The 23,881-nt window shown below is 32.2% G+C and overlaps 1 protein-coding gene across 1 annotated transcript in view; it reads left to right on the forward strand.

The window, feature by feature from the left end:
• The first annotated feature begins 3,235 nt into the window (after window positions 1-3,235).
• The window catches only part of MYCT1 (MYC target 1), a 38,843-nt gene continuing 18,197 nt past the window's right edge, over window positions 3,236-23,881 (forward strand). Inside the window, exon 1 of the mRNA XM_051997965.1 lies at window positions 3,236-3,407. Coding sequence (XP_051853925.1) covers window positions 3,356-3,407 — 52 coding nt within the window. The 5' untranslated portion in view covers window positions 3,236-3,355. The remainder of the gene's footprint in view (window positions 3,408-23,881) is intronic.

Genomic DNA, 23,881 nt, shown 5'->3' on the forward strand with positions numbered 1-23,881 from the left:
CAGTATATTTTGCTAGCAGTAGGGAATACCAGACCTAAATGTTCTATTGCATAGCAACAAATAGAGGAAAAGTCAACTGTACATTTTGGCTATGTTAATACTTTTCTTCCTATATAGGTTTATAAGTCACAGGATTCACATAAATACACAGATGTATATCTGCCAATGATAATTATTTCTTGTTAACATCTGTGATGTTTGCTTTGTAGAAACAGGACACCCCTCCCCCCATCCATTCCCCAACCCTCAGAGTCATTGTGAATTTTGCCTTAATGGTACAAAGAGTCATTTTCCTCTGCTGCTGTAAAGCTTTATTTTTCAGGATTTTGATTAGGCTTTGGCCATCTGCAAAACTATAAACTAAGGGAAAATATGAAGTGACTAAAGCATGAAACAATGAAAGGAAATCCCAGCCTAAAACACAACCTTAGCTAGAAAGATTGCTATTTTGCACAAGAGATAACTTATTAAAAGTCAAAGTCTAATTGGCTTCCCTCTTTTTTTGTGGTGTTTAGAAAAATGTAATTTATATATTGATATATAACATCTATACATTTTCCTTTGTAGCTCATCAGAAATTGTTCCAATTAATGTAAACAGATTTTGTGGAAATTATAGAATCATAGAGCTGGGAGGCAACTTAGTCCCAATCTCTTCATTTCAGAACAGATAAAGGAATGTTCTTTCTACTTGATTATTTTGATAAAAGTACTTTAATGGCAAAATATTTTTAAAAATTCAAATACCCAAAATTAATTTTGAAGAAAATGCAGTGCTTTCAAGATTGTTTCAATAAGAAATATGCACATATAGGTATTTCATGCAATATATATTACTATTTATATATAGACATTCTGATATATATCTTTATGTTGAGAAGTCTTTATGCTTACTGAAAAATTGGGTGAAAGAGGTAAAATGACTTGCTACAGTCAGACAAACAGAAAGTATACAAATTTAGGTCTTTCTGACTCCAAATTCAATGTCTATTAACTGTGTTACCTAAGATTTCATATAACATTTTACAATTCTAAATAATTTTTTAAAAATGTAACAAACATGTCGAACATCCATTTAAGATAACTTTCTACTGTTAAATTAAAAGGATTTGAATAAATATAAAGAAAAATAAAGCTTCAAAGAATCATTTTATGATGAACTTCATTTTTTTTTGCTTCTGTAGTATTTTATTTTTTCCAAATACTTGTAAAGATAGTTTTCAACATTCATATTTGTAAGACTGTATTCCAAAATTCTCTCTCCCCTCTTCAAGATAGCAAGCCATCTGATATAGATTAAATACTTCATATATTTCTTTACATTTCACAGTGCATAAACTATTCAGGAACTTTATAAATATGCTTTCTTCTTCAGTATCCTCAGTGATACTCCAGTGACCAACTATCAGATTTAATTTAGTTGCTGGTAACTCTTGACTTTCCACCTTGGAACATCTTCAGCACAGAGAGACCTTGAATCATTAAATCCAAATCCTTTCGATGTTCCCTATTATTACCTCATAGAAACTATTATTTCAACAATTTTTAGTAAGAAAAAGGGTATTATTAGCAGTCAATGAGAATTCCATAAATATGCTGACATTTTTTTTAAAAGTACCTATGAGTACATTATAATGAATAATTCATAAAATAGCAGAAGAGATGACTTATAGATAGAATTAATATGACATGTTATTTAGAGTGTTATGAAATAAATCAAAATATAATTTTTTTTAATATTTGGATAAGGCAGCATGGCATAATAGTAAGTAATGAGCTGGCCAAAGGATGGAGAAGAATTGGGTTCAAGTTCTGTCTCTGGCATGTTGACTCATGTGAGTCTGGGCATGCTGGGTATCCCAGGGAATTCATTATCCCAGGGAACTTTCAAAGATATTAAGTTTCAGAGAAGGTGGTGAACTGCATGGGTACAGAGAATTCCTTACCAGAAATTGAGATGTTTGTCTCCTCCACATCCACTTGGTAATTTAATATATATAAAGATTAAGTTCTTTTTTATTTTTGCTTCCTCAATTTACTAAAGGTAATTTCTAAGCATTGAGATAGAACTCAGATCTATTACATATGTACAATTATGTATGTTAGTCATTTATAACATATCTATATCTTTCCTTTCTCTTTTTTTTTTGTCAAACTATCCATTAATATTGTTAAGACATAGCTAGTGATGCAGGGGATAAAGCAATGGACCTGGAGTCAGGAAGACCTGAGTTCAAATCCTTTTCAGACCTATAACTGAAAGCCACTTAGATCCCACTTCCCCACTTGGTAATTCAGGAATTTCTTTCTAACATTTCATGGGAAATGTATATATTTTCTCAAATTCTGAGTCCTGAGAAAAATCAAACAAGAAATCAGAAAAAAAATTATAGTTCTCCTGCAAAAATTCAGGGTCAACAATCAGAAGAGAGATTTTCTTAGTTTGAAGCTATCTACTGTCCTCAAGTCAAAGGAAGAGCAGGATTTGAGGGTTAGAGTTCTTATTTCCAGGAACCAAGATATGAGCATATTGCACCTATCTCGAAGAACTGTTGTGGGATTAAGTGAGATAACAACTGTAACACATTTATGCAGTGTCTACACTGTATGATTGTTAGTTATAATTTTTGTTTTTATTGTTGTTATTATTAGGAAAAGAGCGATGAAGATCTAATTAGTCTTGCTTGTAACTGTTACCTTAATGTCTTAAGTGTGTGTTAGTGGTCATGCTAACTAACAAGTGCAGACACTAGCTGTGTGACCCTCAACAAGTCACTTAATCTTATCTGCCTCAGATCATCTGTGAAATGAGCTAGAAAAAGAACTGGCAAACCATGCCAGTATTTTTTCAAGAAAAGCCCAAATGGGATCACAAAGCCTTGGATAAGACTAAAATGATTTAATAACAATAACAACATAGTAGCTTGTTTCATAAACACATTTTACCTGAAGTTCAATAACTATGTAGAATCTTCCTCTACAGGATCAGTGAGAGAAAAAAAAAATTAAAACAAGTAGCTCCCTTTTTTCAACCCAAATTTGAATATATATGAGAGGAAGGTATTTAGTAATTTAACCCTAAGTCCATGTACTCCTGGGCTGAGGAAATGACGAGAAGGAAATTGTTTTTGTCTCAGGAACCATGTGGCATTCCAAGATAAGACAAACAGTTGCTAATTTGAGTATAAAAGCAGGAAACATGATACTCTTATTTCCTTTTATGCAAACAAAAGTATCTGAACAGTGGCAAGGTATTTGTTCCTGGGCTGAACCACAAAACATAGAATCAAAGGGCTCTTTTTGGATCCTTCAGTTTTCCTTTTCCCCCTCCCTCTCCTCTGGTTCTTGTGGATATTATGGCTAATAACACAAATACTTTAGGAAGCCCATGGCCTGAAAATTTCTGGGGTAAGGATGTTTCTTTATTTTTAATTTAAATTTGTATAGAAAATCAGTTCTAATTTTTTACATCATTTGTAATCTCTTAAATATTTAGCTTCCTGGAATTTGAGAAAAAATAGCATAAATTTGGATCTATGAAAATAATAGGAACAAAAATTATAGAATACCTCATTTTATACTCATTTGAAAAAGAATCCAGGACACGGAATAAGGTGATTTGCTGGAGAGCTAAATAGAATTAGAGTTCAAAAAAGAAGTTTAAAAAATTAATATTGGGATAGGGAGAGAAAGGGAGTGCTTATAGTGGTGACTCAGGAATGGAAAAATATTATAACTTTTTGAAAACAAAGTTTATTTTATTATGCCTGTAACTATTGAATGTAAGCCCTTGCTTCATAGGATTATGTTTTCTTTGTTCTTGCTATTTACTTGCATATTCAACATGAAAGAAAAAAGTTGATTTTAAGTAAATTATTTTATACATGGTGTAAGTATGCATGTACTATGGATATTGGAGAAATATGTTATAGAGTTAGGAAGTCAAATGTTAAATGTAGCTCAATAATCTAAGTTAAGGAAATAATATTAAAGGAAAAAGAAATTTTAAAAAAAAGAGGAAAATGCTTTCAGCAGAGATCTGTGAAGATCTCTGTACAGATAACAATTGCATCTTTACAGATCTCTGCTGAAAACAAGTGGGACAGAGAACAAGTTTGTTGATGATGGCAATTATTGCAGAGAATTTATATATTTGCCTCCAAAGAGGCAGATTGCTGGGAAGGAGGGTATGCTAAAAGAACAGAAGGAAAAAGAATATGGAAAACAACAATTTCTGTGAAATACCTGAGGTTGCAAATACTTTAAAAATAAAGAAACAATTCTGAGCTCAATCCTAAAGTCTTAGGATTTTTCTGGAATTGTGTTTGAATGAAACAAATAAAGGAATTGAACTAGAATCAGAGTTTGTTTTTATAAAGCCAGGGTCTAGGTATTTGTTTTAAAAATATATTTTGATGATTATTTCAATATAACTCATTTCCTTTGTAATCTTGTGTATTTTATTGTATGTATTTAAAAATATTCTGGGAAGCGATCTATAGGCTTACCAGTACATCAGAGGAAGATAACATGAAAAATTAATATCCCTGACATTAGGTAATTTTGGAGGTTTCTTCCAGTTCTAATTGATATTAAAATTTTCTGAGATAATACTTATGTATTTACTAACTGGTCTGAGGAGTAAAATGTATTTTTTTGCATCTCTGGCATAAGGTGTGTGATAGTGGATAATATGAGTAGAAAAGGCATGTGATTACTCCAATCAGCCCCTAGTGGTCCAGTATCATAGATATTTTCCCATGTAGTTTTAGGAAGAGTGTGGGTTTTATTTTGCTTGATTATACATATATTCCATGTTTTATTTTTATTTCAGTGGCATAAAAGAATTGGGAGAAAGCAATGGGGTTATCAAAATGAAAAAAAAATTAAAAGAGACATTATAAAAATGGACACAAAAGAACAGTAAGATTGATAGAAAATACATTCTGAAAAGAACATATTGAATTTTCTGTGTGCTTGGAGGAAGAAACAAACTTTGCATTGTGCATATTTGAGACTATATGTGTAATCCTCTGGTCTGTTTATGTATGGCAATGCTCTTCTTGGTATTAAGTTCAGGAAAAAAAAAAAAAGATGTCATTTAAATATATAAAAGATAAAAAGAAAATACAATTTACAATTTTTAAAAGATGAACAGGTAAAACAGTAGATATTAGGAATGTGTTATATTTATAATATATGTGTGGTGTAGTAGATAGAAAACCAACTTGAAAGCCAGGATGACCTTGGTCCTGCCTCTATTTCATATTGGCTGGATGATCCAATACAAATCATTTAACCTCAAAGAACCTAAACCTAACCTCAAAGAATCTAAATTGCAGAATAGATGCTGAAGTGCTTTAGTAGAAGGAGTTTCCTCATTTAGTAGCTCATCAATTCATATTGATGAATCTCTAGACCAAGAAAAAAAATAAAATTGGTTTTGAATAATGCTATTTTTTAAATCTATTTTGAAATTTTTATTAAAATAATTAAAAGAGAATTCCTTAGTTAAAATTCTTCTAGTTCTATTATGATAATTTTTAGCATTGCACAATTCTAATTACATCATCTGTTTCAATGAGCTACCCAGAAAAACTTCTTTTGTAGGAGCAAGAATGAGGTTTTGATAAATACTATAATCCACCCATGCTTTCCTTCTCATAATAAGACTTCCCATAAAGTCTTCCTTTTATTTTCACATCTTGTGCTGCAAATCTGGTAGCAAAGTGTAAAGGAATAATATGTTTGTAAAACTAGTCAAGAGTTATGAATACTCTAGTCAATTCTAATACATACACTAATGAACAATAACCAGCCTTTAAGTGTGAGGTATCTTCTATGAAACTAATTCTTTTTGTGGGAGAGGGGGATGAGGGAGAGGGTTATTTCTGATGTAATGTGACTTGTTCTTTTCACATATAAAGATTGAATATGCACATTTCCAGAGTATATTTAACATAAGTTGATGTGTAAAGCAAGTAATTTTGTGATCTATTTAAAATTGAAACAACTCTAAATGAAAAAAATATAGGTAACCAATTATAAAAAAATGACAGTGGATGATGTCTTATAGTTAATAATATAAATGCTGAGAGGCACCTTGGAGAAGAAGAGCAGTCAGAGACAAGAAGGTCAGAGTTCAAGTGTACCTCGGATACACAGTGACTTTGTGGAAAGTCTATCTAGTGCCATAAAAGACTCCTTAGGAGCAGAAGTTGCAGAAAAGTTGCTGATCTAAATTTTGAGTAGGAGAGGGGACATATCTATAATCCCTGTATTTAATGAAATCATGAATCTAGGCCAAAAAAAGTTGAAAGAATAGTCAGTTACAATAATAATTCAGAGTAAGAAAACAATACTACAGATGGAGTGTCCTGGGAAGTGCCATATAAAAGCTATCCTTAGATACCCTAGTTCACAGCTTACTATGATGGGACTACATCAGTCATATCAGTTGAAATCAGTCATCAGTCAATAAACATTTATTAAGCACTTATTATGTGTTAGGCACTGAGATGAGAACTAACAATACAGAGAAAGACAAAAACATGGTTGTTGAACTCACAGGACTCACATTCTAAGAAGGGGATACAATATGCAATGTAATCATAGGGGAAAGGAAAAAGGCATTTATTAAGCACCTACTATGTGCCAGGTACTGTGCTAAGCACTCTCATTTGATCCCTATATCAACCCCAGAAGGTAGAGTCTGTTATTATTTTCATTTTACAGTTGAGGAAAGTGAGACAGATAGGTTAAGTGACTTGTATCATATATCTTTAAGTGTCTGAGGTTGAATTTGAATTACAATCTTTTTTGATTCTAGACCTGGCACTCTAACCAATATATCACCAAGCTGTTTATAAAAAATACAAAACATAAATAGAAGGTCAACTTAGAGATAAAGCACTAACATAGCATAGGGGGTGCAGTGGGGGGCAGAGATGATTTGGAGAGGCTACTTGCCTCTTGTATTTGAGAAAAATTTTGAGAGGATGGTGATCTGCCAGGCAGGTGAAAAGGAGGAGGGATGTCCTTCTAAGCATGATGGTGATTGTGAAATAACAAGAACAAAAACAATTTTTTTTTAAAGGAAGGACACATTACATTTCAGGATATACACATGAGCCAGGAACCTCGTGAAATAAACCCAGGTTTCAATAGCTTAGGGACATTGGGATTTCCTTTTCAGGAGTCAAAGAGAACTGTTCAAAAATTCAAAATCATTAGAAAGAAGTCTATGTTGCTAACATTCTTGACCAGTCAGAAGATGTTTCTTGAACCTAGGAGACACCCAGCAATGAAGCAAAATTTAGGCAACATAGATAGGACGTTCCAACATCAATGTGAAAATTCTCTTAGATCTTCAAAATGCCCAGAAAAAGCTCACATTTCCTGGTGCCTAATGATATTGCTTTAGCTAAGGCCTCTTCCTCCAACCCTCAGTCCTGTTAAACTCTTATGAAAAATTTATTAGTTTCTTGGCATTTATTCCAAGCTTGGTATCAGGCTCCATTATTGCAGCCACATCTCTAAGATAAGATAGTGGAGTTTGGAGTCAATGGATTTGGCCATATTAGGTGCCTAGTGGCAAGGGTTGCATTCACCTTAGGTAGAGTGCACATTATGACCATCAAAAATCTCTTTATTGACTTATATGTTCCAATATGATGCCATCCATGTCTAGTTCAGGCACATTGTCAATGAATGGAAAGCTGGTGAACAATGGAAAAGCTCTTGCTATCTCCCAGAAGCATAATCCCCCCCAATACTAAATGGAGAGATGCTGAAGCTGAATATGTAGTAAAATCCATTGTTATCTTTACCACTATGGAAAAACTGAAAGCTCACTTGAAGGATAAAGCTAAATGTGTCACTATCTCTTCCTCTTTTTGCTGATGTCCCTGAATTCATGATAGAAGTGAATCATAACAAATAGGGTAATTCCCTTAAGATTGTCAGTAATTTCTCCTATCCAATTCACTTCTTGGTTCCCCGGTCAAGATAATTCATAACAACTTTGGCATTGTAGAAGGATTATACCATTATTGCTATCCAGAAAGCAGTAGGTGGCCCTCTGACAGGTTGTGCATGATGGTCATAGTGCTGTCTAAAATATCATTCTTGCTTCCACTGATACTGCTAAGGCTATAGGCAAGGTCATACCTGAGCTAAAAAGGAAACATATAAACATGGCCTTCCATGTTCCTACTCCCAGTGTATCTATTTAGATCTGACCTGTCACCAGCAGAAACAAAAGGTGATGGAAGCATGTAATTTATATAACTGAGCTTAGAGTATTGATTAGAGTTGGAGGAAAGAGCTCTAAATAGCCAAGGAGGGACAGAAGGGAATTAAATTAGGTTTCTAGTGAGCAGAAGAGAGTTTTAACCTGAAAAAGGGCTCTGGGCCTGACAGAGGTAATACAAATTGAGCCAAAAGTATTCATGTGTTTCAGTGGTAAAGGGCAGTAGAACCTCACTCACATGGATAGTTAATACCATACCTGTTTGCATTACCCCCTTAGCTGAAATACTCTTCCTATAGCTGCCTACTGGCTTCCCTGACTTCCTCCAAGACTCAGCTCAATTCCACCTTCCCCAAGAGGCCTTTTACAGGCTCCCCCTTCCCTACTGCTAATTCCTTCCTTCTGAGATTATCTTCTATTTGAACTACTTAGAACTGACACATACCATTATTTCCATGTTTTTCCCTCATTTCACTGTGAAAATCTTGAAGAGAGGACCATTTTTGCATTTCTTTGTATCACCAGTATTTAGCATAACACCTGATACATAGTATTTAATAAATGTTTGTTGACTGACTGACTATAATGGAAGCAATGACAAAGATTGAGTTTAGGAGAGAGGAGACTACTCACTTAATAACACCAGTATTGCTGTTTGTCCTTTGTTCTTGAATAGGATTATGGCATCAGGGAAATAATGCCATGATATGCAAGTTAATTGAGTTTAAGTGAGGGGGGATTGTGCAAAGTCACCAGTCTCATTTTCTATTCCATAACTGTTTGGTTCCAGTGGCAAGATTTAGCTCAGACTGACTAGAGATGTAGGAGGAGATTTTGACCTTTTTAAACTAAGGTCTTTAATAGACTTCCAGTTTTAGGGAGGCAATGCCCATTCAGGGATTAAGATTAGGTAAAAAATGAAGTGGAAAATGGTCTTTTTTTACCTAGTGAAAAAAAAATCAACCTTGGAGTGGAAGACCTCTAAGATTTGTGGCCAAAACTAAAATAATTACTATTTACATTTACTCTGAGCCAATCAGGATCCAAAGAGCTACAAATGGAGCTTGATCTAGCTCCTAATATTGGCCAAACAATAAGAACCAGAATGATTTGGATTTAAAGGATAGTCCTGGTGTGTAAACCCCAAGATATCTTGAAAGGTTTCAGGCATCCAAATTTACATTTGTTTGATTAGAACATCAGCTAGTAAGGACATGATAGAGAGGAAGGGAAGAAGAGAGACAAATGGACAGACAAACATCAGAGACAGACAGGAATAGAGAAGCAGAAAGAGGAAAAGAGATGGAGAGAGACAGAGAGAGAGAGAGAGTGAGAGAGAGAAGGGAAGAAGAAAAGGAGAGAAAGAGGGAGAGAGAAGGGAAGAGGGGGAAAAAAGAGAAGGGAAAAAAAGGGGAAAGGTAGAAGAGGAAAAGGGAGAGGAGGAGAGGGGAAGAGGGAGGGAGAAAAGAGACACACACAAAGGAAGAGAGATTAATTTTATACATAAGGAAACTGAAGGTTAGAACATTTAATTGGCTTAACTGTAATGACATTGCTAATGTCTCAGAGCTGAGACCTGAACTCAGATCTTTTGTCAAACTCTAAAAAATGGAATTCTTTTTTCCATTTTACTGTGCTATTCTCAAAATTCTTGTCGGGTAAAATTGATCCTTTCTTTAAAGTCTAGGACAGATGCCCTATCTCTGTTAGCTTTTCTTTGATCCACCCTTCAACAATAAGTGATACATCCCAATATTCAATATTGATGAATGACTTGGCTTAATATAGTAAAAATGAAAATAGTTCTTATATGCATATATATACACACACACCAAGGATACATTTATAGAACCAGGCAAAATCATAATAAAATTTATATTAAAAAATAAAAACAGTAAGACTATCAAGAGAAATGTTGAGGGAATTAGATCAATGTTATATATTTGATATATGAGACATTTAATGAAATATATACAATATATACAAAAGAATAGTGTTTGATAAAAGATTGAGACTGGGGCCTGTGATTTCATTAATGTAGGGAATATCCACATTGAGGAACTTCCTGTAGAAATGCAGGTTTCCCCTTCTTTAAAATCTATAATCATTTATACAATTTAGAACTTCACTGAAAAATTAAGTGACTTGCCCCAAATCACATAAATTGTATTAAAGATTGTACTTGAACCCAGGTTTTCTTAGCTCTAGTCAGATCTTTATCCCTTATGTCACTGGACTGTAAAATAAGCCTATGATAAACTCACAAAACATTTTGTATATTTACATATTTTGTGTATATATGTATATGTATAGATGTATGTATAAACACACACATATGTATATATATATGCAAATATCAATTTGAGAAAATATTCATTATGTAATATAGTTTGGAAAAGCGGTTGTTTATTTGGCAGGAAATAGAATTAGACCTAGATCTTACAACACATACAGCAATGAACCTTATCTGGATGATAATTATTGAGGGGAATTTGTTGTTATTGTCATTGTTGTCTCTGTAACAGGTAGAATAAACTGCTTAGGAACAAGATAGATGTATTTTACTACATTAAAATAGAGTTGATTCCACCTCCCAAATTCTGCCTTTTTTTTGGACTTCCTTATACTTTTCAAATTCTAAATGACATTTTAGTTATCTGAATATATGTTTTATTTCCCTAATTAGATTGGATATTCTCTAAGGGAAAGTATGTTGTGCATTTCACTTTTGTATCCCCAAGGTCTGGACTACTAGATGTCTTGTATATATTTGCTTAATAATTGTCTGTTAGAATAGATAACTAGCTAACTGAAGTACTATCTCAAGATTGCTTTGCAACAGATTAGATTATATTCTACTGATCTCAAGGAGGCAATGTAGCATTCACTTTACTTTCAGAAAGAAATTCGTATCATTAGTGAAGGGGTGTGACTTGGGATTTTGTTAAGGCATAAAAAGAAAATGAAAACATTGTGTCATCATTGTAGTGAGTTATTTAAATTCATAAATCATTTTTGCTTTGTTTTCCCCCACTTACAGTATATTCTGGTATTTCCTAAAATTTGGACTTCTTATATGTAAATATTTTTAGATCTATTTCATGCTCTATTTACTTCTAAAAACTGTTAAAATTTAAAGTCTTTGGTTTATATGACTTTTTTTGTAAAATGGTTTTAAGTTATTTATATTTTGTTAACTTGTTTTTCCAGAGTTTATAATGAAAATGTCACTGAGGGATTTTCTTCCATAAATGTTGCTACATAGTAACTCATTTTTTTCACATTTTATAAAATATTATTAATAAAAATGTTTAATAATCGAATTTAGATTTCTTAATTTTTTATATTCCCATTCTGGGGGGAAATTGAGTAGAGAAACAGATCACATAGTAATAATGATAGCTTTCAACTTATGCTTTAAGATTTACAAGATACTTTGTCATATCATTTATAGAAAAGTAAACTCAATATATGTGTGTGAAATCTACTGCTTCATTTTCAAGTATTTCTTTCAATTAGTAACAAAAAGAATTAAATAAGTGACTTCTGAGTAACAAGACAAATAAAATCTATTCTAATCCAAAAGTATGTTATCTTGTCCTTTCACTCAAATCAGGAAAATTACAATGCAAATGTTTATGGTTGTTGTTGTTAATGGGTGCAGCCCCAGTCAAATTGAAACCAGTGGAAGACCTTACCTTAAAAAAAGACAAATGCAAATAAGAGTGGGACAATACAAATTAATAAATACAGGTCATTTAGATACCAGTATAAAGGTCAGTATTTTGGACATTTTATATAATTTACAGTCTTCCCACCTTCACTGGCTTTTAAAACAACAAAAGAAAAAGTGTGATTTCACGGGATTATAATTAGGACACTAGTTTTATTATTGCTAAAGGAAAGTCTTGCTCAATGAAGTTGTTCTTCATTAACTATGTTCTAATAGAATGAGATTACTAACTTAGATTGGAAGATTCTATACAGAATATCAGTGCTGGAAAATCTTGAAGGACATTTAGCCCAACCCATACCTGACTAAGGATCCCTCTACAATATTCCCAGCACAATTCAGTCTTTGTTTGAAGATCTCTTGGGGTAGTCCATTACACAATTTAAGGATAGTTATGTTAGAAGATTTTTTTTTTTAAATCATAAACAAAAAGAATAACTCAACCTCCCTAAAACTTTCTGGCCATTGAGGAAAAGCAGAACACCACTACTCACTTTTCAATGTTCAGCCCCTTCAGATACTTAAAGACAGCCAATTTTATCCTTTTGTTTATTTTATTTATTATTATGATCTTTTTAAAGATTTCTCTTCTCTAGCTTAAATGTGCCCTCTCCCACTCCAGTACTTTCTATTGATCCTTTCTGATGAGATTCTATGAGAAGATCAATCCTAAAAAAGAACACAAGCATTTAAAAGAACACAGTTTGCTTCTTATAAGCATGTAAGTATGCTAGTTCCTGAACCTACAATCCCATAGGGAGCACAGATGTTGGAACAGTAGGATGCATATTCTGATTGAGAACCCAGTCTCTGGTCTTGCACTTATATGTAATTGTTTTTGTTAAGAAGATTCAAGGGAATGAGTAGGAAAGGGACCTTACAGATAATTATCAAGAGGGTAGTCAGAACTGTGAGTCTTCCTGCACCTCATCAATAAGAGCATTTTAAGTAGAAAGTTTTGCTAAACTGGTATATTTGGACTAAATGAAGTTTGCTAAATTGACTGTTCTCAGTTGAACTTTGTTTTTATTGCCTAAGTATACCTAACTAAATGAGTCCCAATTCATAGCAACTTTCCAGTACATAGGTGAGACAATCAGTGATCAAATGATGATTCATTTTTGTGACCTAGAACACAGCTAGTCTAGTACTAGGTCAAACCTCAAATGGCATGGTCTTGAGTGTCTTCATTATTCTGGCATATTTGGATAGCTTCTAGTTTGCCAGTGACTTTTTAAAAATTTGGTTCCAGAACTGAATACAATATTAAATATTATTTTATATATGGAATTATACTAGACAGTAATAATGGAAAGACAAAAATAAAACAGGTTCATTGAGCTAAGGTTCTATTGGGTAAGGTATATACTCTTAAATTTAAAAATACAAAATACAAAAACACAATAACTTCAAAGACCTTAAATTCTATGAGGAAAGGAAATAGTTGTATCCATAACTATTCTACAAGGTCAGGGATTGATAGGAGCAAAATTGAGAGACAAACAGATCTAGGAATTTTTGAAGAGAAAGAACACATTATGAAGTTGGAATTATCTACACTGTGTACAAACTACACAACTGCTATCTTCCACTTGTGAAGTTAATTAGAAATTATAAAATTAAAAGGACAAAAGTCTTTGATAAAATCTTAGTTTAACTTTAAATTTTTATTTTTATTTCTTTTTTTCTAATATAACTTCTCTAATATCTTAAAAACAATAAGTATGAATTAATAGGCTGGATTTGTTACAATGATTAGCTTTTCCTCAGTAATTTCTTGATGTTAAAAACATTCAAATTTTTCTCTCTTGTGGATTCATTGATATTAGTGAGCTTTGAGTTCCCACCAAATACTTTTCTAACACAAAGTAATTGATAAGGTTGAATAAAATCAAATAAGTTAATATATGTAAAACATTTTTCAAACTTGAAAATCTTTTATATAAATACTATTATTATAAGTTTTCTTTTCAATGTGGATTCTCTGATACCAAATATAGATTGAAATCTGAGTAACAACAAAACTTTTCTCCAGGGTAAATTTTTTGATGATGATTAAAAGCTGGTTGCCATATAAAAATTCTTCCCCCATATTCACTGTTTTTTCCTCAGCATGTATTCTTTAATGGTGTCATTGAGGCCACACTGGAAGCTTTCCCACATCCTAATTATCATAATATTTTTCTCCTGTTTGGATTCTCTTACATTTGATATGTTCTGAAGTCAAATTACAGATTTTGCCATACTGATGACATTCACTGTTTCTTTTCATTGTAGATTCCTGGTAGATAATTAAGTATGTCCTTATAGCAAAGCCTTTCTGGGTATACTTGACATTAATAAGGTTTGTTTCCCCATTATAGATTCTGTGATATGCAATAAAGGTGTATCACAAATGGAACCTTTTCCTAAATTGCTCATACTTAGCAGGTTTTTTTCTCATGTGGATTGGCTAGTACTTGGATGTTTACTTATTCTGAAGACTTGCCCACACTCATCACACTTATTACATAGGCTTTTTCATAGGATGAATTCTTTGAAGATGGAGCACATAGTGAAAGCTTTTCCATACTGATCATATTCATAGTTTCTTCTCAGTGTTGCTTCTGTGATGTTGAGTAAGGACTGAGTTTGGTACAAATCTCTTCTCATCGTCATGCATCTATTTCTCATCTGTGAAGATGATCTGAAGCTTGTCTTCATCTCAGGAAGTCTCATTGGACTCTGCCAGATAAATGGGAAAGTCCAATGTCAGATACCAGGAAACTTCAGGAAACACACACACACTCACCTCACATATACCACTTCTTTGAGAATCCAGGAGGTTTTCCCATTTTAGTTGTAAATTCTCTATATATTTTTGGCTCAACTTAAGCTAATTCATAAATAATCAACCTGGTTCTATGCTCGGAAGTGTGTGTGTGGGGTCTATGTCAGTGTGTCTGTGTGTCTGTGAGGGCTAGGAGACAGGTTGTTGCCTGATTGTGGAGTGTTGTGACCCTATATGTGTCATTGTGTTACAATTCAAAATTATTTGACTCCTGGAAGCATTAAAAGGTCAATTTGCCTGGAATTCAGAAAATGAAGGACAGTAATAGGAAATAAGACTGGAAAAATAGATAAAAGCTAGATTGTTGAATTCCTTTAAATGCAAGCCAGGAGTATGTATTTTATTATTAGAGGAAACAGGAAGCCAATGAAGATTTTTGAGTAGAGAAGTGATGTTCCTAGATCTGTGTTTTAGGAATATCAATTTGATAGTCATGTGGAGTGTGAATTGGAGAGCAGTAAAATATTTTAATTTGATCATAGTGCAAATTTATAAATTTAACATATTTAGGAACAGTTCTTCTCTAGAGTAGACATTAGTCATTGTTCCAGATGTAGTCTGACTCAGATAAAATGCCTTTACTAAAATACTACTTGGGTTTCAGATCCTTGAAGTATTGAAATAAGTGCAGAAAACAAGGAAATTGGATTACAAAATTACTACTTTAAAATCATTGATCTAATAAGGGCAGCCAGGTGGTTCAGTGGATAGAACTTTAGATCTTGATTCAGAACCACTAAATAGTGAGGATCAAAATAAAATACTATATGTAATGGTTCTTTGCAAATTTTAAAGCCATATATAAATGCTAACTCTTAATCTGAAGAAGAAATCTTAGTCTTTCTTTAACATTACCTTGTTCTTATTAAGGATCTAATCAATTTTAAAAGGGTGGGGCCTGATATGCTCAGGAAGTAATTGTCTCTGAAATTCATTAGGGTAATGATCAGAGTAAGAGAAGGAAGAAGAATTTTCATTAATTCTATTAATAGACATTTCTTGAGTTCTGCATCTTCGATGAGGCTGAAAGTGGAATCATCAAAGGGAATGGTTAAAAATATTTTGGATAGTTTTTTTTAAAAGAATGATTCTCCAGAGTTCCACTAAAGTTAAGTGATTATTGCTATGTGTAAAGAATGAAAAACTGTTGCCTTAGACTGTGTCTCCTGGTTTTTTATCTTGATTATGTGATTTGTCTATCCTTGATCTTTTTAGTGGAAAGTCAGAGTGATTTTCAAAGGCAGGATGGATCTCTGTCCTTTGGGTTTTGTCTCACTGCAGAGATGCTTAGAATTCTTTAATTATTGAATTAGTCTCTAGCAGATTTGTGACCAAATATAGAGATTTTCTTCCATACATTTATCCAGGAATTTTGATATACATGATTTCACCTGATCTTTCACAGCATATTGCTTACCCTCATATAGATATTATACATTTTGTATACCTGGCTCTGCTTACTTTATTTTGTATCCATTTGTGGGAGTCTTTCCACATTTCCATAATTTTCTTCTTTTCTTATAGCACAGGAACATTCTGTTACGTTCCTGTACAACAATTTGTTTAGACATTCCTCCAAACAAAGCACTTTGTAAATTGTAAAGTACTATCCAAATTCTATTATTACTATTATCCTCATTTCTTAGTTGAAGATACAAAGACTCAGATCAAAAAAATCTAAAAGGTAAAAGGTAATAGAGCAATGAGCAAAACCTTGGTCTTGGAACTCTGAATTCAATGTTTTTTTTTAACCACAACGTGTTGCTTTTCTGAAAGAATTAATCTTATTAGCAGTATGGGCAAAATAGCGAATGCAAATTTACTAAAATGCTTAAAAGTTTATTTTTATAAGTATAAATGTGTGTTATGGAAGCACAAGCCATCAGTATAGAATACATTAAAGCATCACTTTATGAAGTTAGAGGAAACTATTTTTTTCAAATTTCTTGTCATGATGACATCACACATGAAAATACAACAAAGAATGCTAATGTTGGAAGGAATCTTAGAGATCATCTCATCCAATTTTTTCCTTTAATAGATAAGAAAACTTAGGACCCTGAATATATATGTGCACATACCACACACACACACACACACACACACTCATACAGAGGTAATACAATTTTAAAGAAATTGAGAGATCAGTACTCAGTACTTCTCATTATGGAAGAAATATATATACAAGTTATCCCAAAAGTCTTAATACAGTTTTAAGTTTTTTGATAGCTGGTTGTTAAATATTTACCAGCATACTCCTAAATATATGTGTGTTTATACATGCATGAGTGTATATATATGTATATGCAGAGATGTGCTGGTAAATGTTTAACAACTGTCCATCAAAAAAAGTACACGTGAGATACTTTAAATTTAATCTGCATTATTGATATTTTATCCATTGCTTTTTAAAGTATAGATAATGAATAAAACAATAAAATAAATATTTCTTTTGTTTATTTATTTATTTTGCTTACTTCTGAGGTCAAATTGCTCATATAAAAACTTAACACTTTGCCAGTTTGTAATTGACTAACTTAACAGTTACCAAATTCAAACTGGCTCTAGTATATCTTTGCTTTCTCTCTCTCTCTCTATTTGTATATGTGTATATGTGTATAGATATTTGTATATCTATATACATGCATACATCCACATATGATGGGGAGTAGTTTTTAAACCAGTTTTTATTATCTTGAATGTCATTCCTACCTCCTCTATAAACCCTTCAGAGACTATGATATTAAGGACCAAATGTAGTGAGTTCACCATCTTTGATAAGCTGGTTTTACAAATACTTTACATTTTGCTTTTGTTTGTAATCCTATAATGCCCTTGGTATAATTTTGTTTAGTAGCCCACCTTTAATCTTTTAAAATAGGTTTTACTTTTCATAATTTTCTTCAATCATGTAAGACAATATTTCTCATAATCACTAAACATTCTTTTTTTGTAAGATTTTTACAAATGACATTAAATTCTAAATTAAGATAATTTAAGGCATACCAGTTCACAAAAACTTATTATTTAATGTATTTACACCTCAAACATTGGCATATGCTATAAATCAGGATTTGGTTTATTGTTTTGTTGATTGTTTAGACTTAAGAGAATGAATGAGGGAAAATGTTAATGTAGATAAAATTTAATTGATTATTATATATACATTCACTCTCTAGAGTCAGTTGTTAAAGCAATTATCTGTACACTCATAACCTGAATACTGTATTTCTCCTTTTCTTCCTTTCCAAAGAATAACATGTATTACAAAGATTTTTTAAAGAAAAAAAAAAGAGAAAAAAGTAAAACTGATCAATATTTACAAATCTATAGACTACAGAATCTGTACAGAATACAGAAAAAACTACAAACCTCAATCTTTATAACAAATTGGGAATAGGTATCTTTTCATATTTGAGGCCAAGCTTTTCCTTTAAAATTTCATAATATTCATTTTTTATTGTTTAATAGTTATTGTACTATCTATATTTTGTAGATATCATATATATTATTTTTATGACTCTGCTTACTTTATTTTGTGTCCATTTATGTATATCTTTCCATGTATCTTGCTACTTCTTACATTACAGGAATCTTCTGTTACATTCAAATATAATAATTTTTCAAAGCTACTTTCCAAGTTATGGGCATCTAATTTGTTCTTATACCTTATCATTACAAAAAAGTGTTGCTATAAATATTTATATAGGCCCTTCCTTTTTGTCAACAACATTGGGTTAGATGCCTAGTAGTAGATTCCTGCTGAGTAATTAATTAATTACCTGTTTAAGTAATTTAGGCCCGTCATTTCATGAATATGCCATATCCTTTTCACATTTATTTTTGTTTGACTTAAAAAAAATAATTTTGCTCTTAACTCTGATGAGTCAATGGTCTGACTACACACAATGTCTGACTCAGATTTAACTTCCACATCCATTACAAGTTTTTTTTTTTCCCTTTCTGTCTGCTAAAATGCAATCTATTATATTATTTATGGTATTATTTGGTGCTCACAATGTTTAATGCCTACCAATTATTATTATTTTTTTTGAAGACAGTGTTCAAGATGTGAAAGTGTAAGATTTCTCTGTAATTTTTAGGATGTTGATCTCATTTTTTTTTTCATGTATCATACTTTCTCAAATGTCTTCCTATTTTCACAGTTTTTTGTGTTTGCATTGAAGTCACCACATATTAAATATTGATTTTGAATTGATTATCAAATTCCTCATATTTTTTTCCTACCAATTGATCCTCAGTAAATGATATTGGTTATAAGCTGCAATCATTTTATGGTTATCTCTTTGTTAATTTATATAGTTGGTAGCATAATAGGGACTTTAGCATATAACAATAGCCCAGATTCAGTCTTCTACACTTCCTAGTTGTGTCATTAAGTTACTTAACCTCCATTTGTCTCAATTTTCTTATCTGTAAAGTAGACATAATAATAATGTCTGATTCCCAGAGTTGTTGTGAGGATTAAACGAGATAACTGTAAAATGCTTAGCATAATACCTGGCATATAGTATGCACTATGCAAATATTTGCTCTTTTTATTCTTATTATCCTTCATTTTTTTTTTTTTTTTTTTGCTGCCTCTAGGCATGGGGTAAAGCTCTCTTTGCCAATGCTATTCTTTTCCTCTCCCAGAAATACTTCTGAATCATTCTTTACCTTGGTTACTTATTTGTCTCAAACAGTGGGGAAAGAATTTAAATACATATATATATATCCCTAATTGTATCCATTATCAGTTCTGAGCCATTTTCTGAACAATTTTGCCACTGTGCAAGTCATTTCTGAAGTCTTTTTATAAACCAGAAATTCCATCTTACCATTTGTAGTCATATTTCATTTTTGAACTTGTCTCTCTTGATCTTTTGGACACAATGTTATCATACATCCACCTAATTTACTATTTACCTTACATGTAATACCTTCATATTTATTATTACAAGTTATGAATTCATGCAAGTTAAATGCAGAATGATACAAGTTCAAAGTCAGAACCCTATAGTACTTCACTTGAGACTTTATTCAATGTAACATCCATTAAGCAATCAGAACTCTGAGAATGGTTGTCAACCAGTTTCTGACCCACATGTTAATAGTATCATTTTGTCCCATTTCTCCTTCTTACTCATAGAAATGTAATAATAATAATAAAAACTTTATTGATACTCAGATAGAATTCAGATACACATATTTCTCTAATCTACTAGTCTAGTAATACTATGAAAAACAGGAAGTGAGGTTAGCGTGACATGACATTTTTCCTGAGAAGTTCATATTAGGTCACTGATTTTTCTTTTTCAAGTATTCAGGAATCATCCATTTTTAAGATTGTATTCTAAAGTTTTGTTTTGTTTTGTTTTGTTTCCCCAGAGGCAACTAAGTATCACAGTGTATAGAATGTCCAGCTTGGAGTCAGGAAGACTCATTTTTCTGAGTTCAAATATGGCCTCAGACATTAACTAACAGTCTGACTCCAGGCAAATCACTTAACCCTATTTATTTCAGTTTTCATCTGTAAAATGATCTGGAGAAGGAAATAGCAAATCATTCCAATATATTTGCCAAGAAAACTTCAAATGGTGTAATGAAGAGTCAGACATTACTGAAACAACTGAACAACAAAAGATTTTTCACCTCATTAGAACAAGGTTTAAAGAACCTAACCAATTCCCTTTGTGAAAAATCAGTACATTTATCTATCGTGACACTTCTATCTCCACATTTTTTTCAAAGATCACTGACAGTGATCCATCTAATTTGCCATTAGTGATACAAATTCTGATATATGTTTAAAAAAAACAGGCATTTTATAGTCTTATCCTGTATGCATTATTCTATATTATAATATCAAGTGGTGTTCACAAGCATTTATTAAATATCAACTATGTGTCAGGCACTATGTTAATTCTAAGATAAAAAGAAAGTCAAAACAAAATCTTTGCCTTTGCAGAGCACATATGAAAATGAAAGTATAAATTAGAAATAATCTTAGAGGGAAATATATAGATATAGCTATTTTCAATCTATCTATTAGAAATAGATTATCTCCAAGTAATTCTTTCTCAAATATGGTTATACATCTACTTATGTTCACACAGATAAGTAGCTAGATAAATAGATAGATAGATAAACAGATAGACATACAGATAGGTGTAGGAGGGGAAGAGTGAATTCCATCCAATGAATATTTTAAGCAATGTGCAATTTATTTGTAAGACTGTAAGTAGATGAAAAAGGAATCCCACGATCTTGTAAAATATTTTATTCAACACCTCTAACCATACTTTACTTGGGAAGAAAAGTCAGGTCAAATCCATCATAATGTTGGCATAATTGAATCATTTCATTCAAAAATTTCAAGCCAACATTTCCTTACCAGTATAATCCATTTTTTTGCTAAAGCTCATTTCTCTTTATCTTTTCTCAATTTCTTCATATTTCTCTATCATGTAGTTAGCTAATCATATCCTAAAAGGATATGAGCCAAAATTCCTTTTATAGAGCAGCAATAAGCAAAGAACAGCACATGCTCAGCACACCAGAACATTGTTCCCATTGCCTACTGTTGAAAGCAAAGTGATTTGTCAGATATGATCAGTTCATTTGAAATGCTTGTACTTCTGCCTGGCATTTCTATAGTTTTGCTCTGAGGATGCTGTCTTCCCATGAGACTAAAAATACCTGAAGCTTTCCCACAATTAAAATTGTTGAATCACACTTGTTAATTTTTTAAGGTCTTATGCACTGTTGGTGAATCATCAATTTACAGAAACAAAAGCTTCCTCTCAACTTAATTCCCTAAACCCATTTGAATGATGTCAGAAGTGAATGCACAGTACCTTCACAGTGAGGAGCAAAGAGTCACAATGATACAAGATTCTATAATTAAATGATGGAAATATATATTCTCCAATGCAATCACTCCCTTTAGATTATATTGTTCACCACATAGATTGCTATTCTTTTTAATGTAATCATGGAAATGAGATGACTGGGATATAGTTGAGAGCCTTAGCAGCCTAAGAGCTCAGATTTTGATTCAACTCTCATATTTGAATGCAAGCTGCCTGAGTGACCCTGGCCAAGTCACACACACACACACACACACACACACACACACACACAAACGTATACACATATGCATATATATACATATATACACACAATTAACATATACACACACACATACACATATACATACATCTAAAACAATATTAATATAAATGAGATTTCTTTGATATCAATGATTACTGGTCCTACTTTTTTTCTAATAAATTCTATTCGTGATTGTTATTATTGTGTTTTTATATATCGCTGATTTCCTATGCCTGCTAACACTTTTAATTCTACTCCTTAGCCTGCCTAGCTATTACTTAACCTCTTCCTGCCCCCATGAATCCCTCCCTTATCTTCTCCCTCCACCCCTTCCCTCCCTGTCTTTTTCCTACTTATCAAGGTATATGCCTTGGCTTACTCCCATTAATCTACACATTCTTCTGTACTCTAACTTATCCTATTCTCTCCTCTTTTAATTTTTAAATAGATTTTGGAGGGTGTTTTACAACCCTCTTGTCATAAACATACACATGTATGTATGTATTGTTGACTCTTTAACCCATCCTAGATGTAAGTTTTCAGAATTACTAGTCCTTCTCCATCTGTCAGTTCTTGCTCTCTCACTTCATTCAGATAGCATAATTTTTATGTTTACCTTTTCCTACACAGTTTTGCTTTTTAGACTTACATTATACTCAGCTGTACTCCAACATTTCTTTTGGACTAAATTACTAATGTCACTCTTAGGATACTAGGCTCTTCTATCCTTCACTATCCCTTAAAAATCTATTCAGGATTTAATAATAATTGTGTACAAAATAACAACATTCATTTGGAAGAACAAAAGATCAAGGATTTCAAGGGAATTAATGAAAAAATGTCAATGAAGATGGCTTAGTTGGGCCAGAACTAAAACTATATTACAAAGTAGCAATCATCAAAACTATTTGGTACTGGTTAAGAAATAGAGTAGTCAATTAGTGGAACAGGTTAGGTTCATAGGTCAAAATAGTTGATGACTATAGAAATCTAGTGTTTGACAAACCCAAAAATCCTAGCTTTTGGGACAAAAACTCCCTGTTTAATAAAAACTGCCAGGAAAATTGGAAATTAGTATGGCAGAAATAGTCATTGACCCATACCTAACATTGTATACCAAGATAAGATCAAAATAGGTTCATGATTTAAACATAAAGAGTGATATATAAAAACCCCCAGTCAAACACTAAACTTGAAATTCTAAAAATAAAAGGAGAGATCAAAAAAATTGAAAGTAAAAAAAAAAAAACTATTGAATTAATTAATAAAACTAAGAGTTGGTTCTATGAAAAAACCAACAAAATAGACAAACCCTTAGTAAATCTGATTTAAAAAGGAAAGAGGAAAATCAAATTGTTAGTCTTAAAAATGAAAAGGGAGAACTCGCCACTAACGAAGAGGAAATTAGAGCAATAATTAGGAGTTACTTTGCCCAACTTTATGCCAATAAGTTCGACAACTTAAATGAAATAGAAGAATACCTTCAAAAATATAGCTTGCCCAAACTAACAGAGGAAGAAATAAATATTCTAAACAGTCCCATCTCAGAAAAAGAAAAGGAACAAACTATCAACCAACTCCCTAAGAAAAAATCCCCAGGACCAGATGGATTTACATGTGAATTCAAACATACATTTAAAGAACAATTAACTCCAATGCTAAATAAACTATTTGAAAAAATAGGGATTGAAGGAGTCCTACCAAACTCCTTTTATGACACAGACATGGTACTGATACCTAAACCAGGTAGGCTGAAAACAGAGAAAGAAAATTATAGGCCAATCTCCCTAATGAACATTGATGCTAAAATCTTAAATAAAATATTAGAAAAAGATTACAGAAAATCATCCCCAGGATAATACACTATGACCAAGTAGGATTTATACCAGGAATGCAGGGCTGGTTCAATATTAGAAAAACTATTAGCATAAGTGACTATATCAATAACCAAA

Source organism: Antechinus flavipes, chromosome 4 (assembly GCF_016432865.1).
Source record: "Antechinus flavipes isolate AdamAnt ecotype Samford, QLD, Australia chromosome 4, AdamAnt_v2, whole genome shotgun sequence".
Classification (NCBI taxonomy): domain Eukaryota; kingdom Metazoa; phylum Chordata; class Mammalia; order Dasyuromorphia; family Dasyuridae; genus Antechinus; species Antechinus flavipes.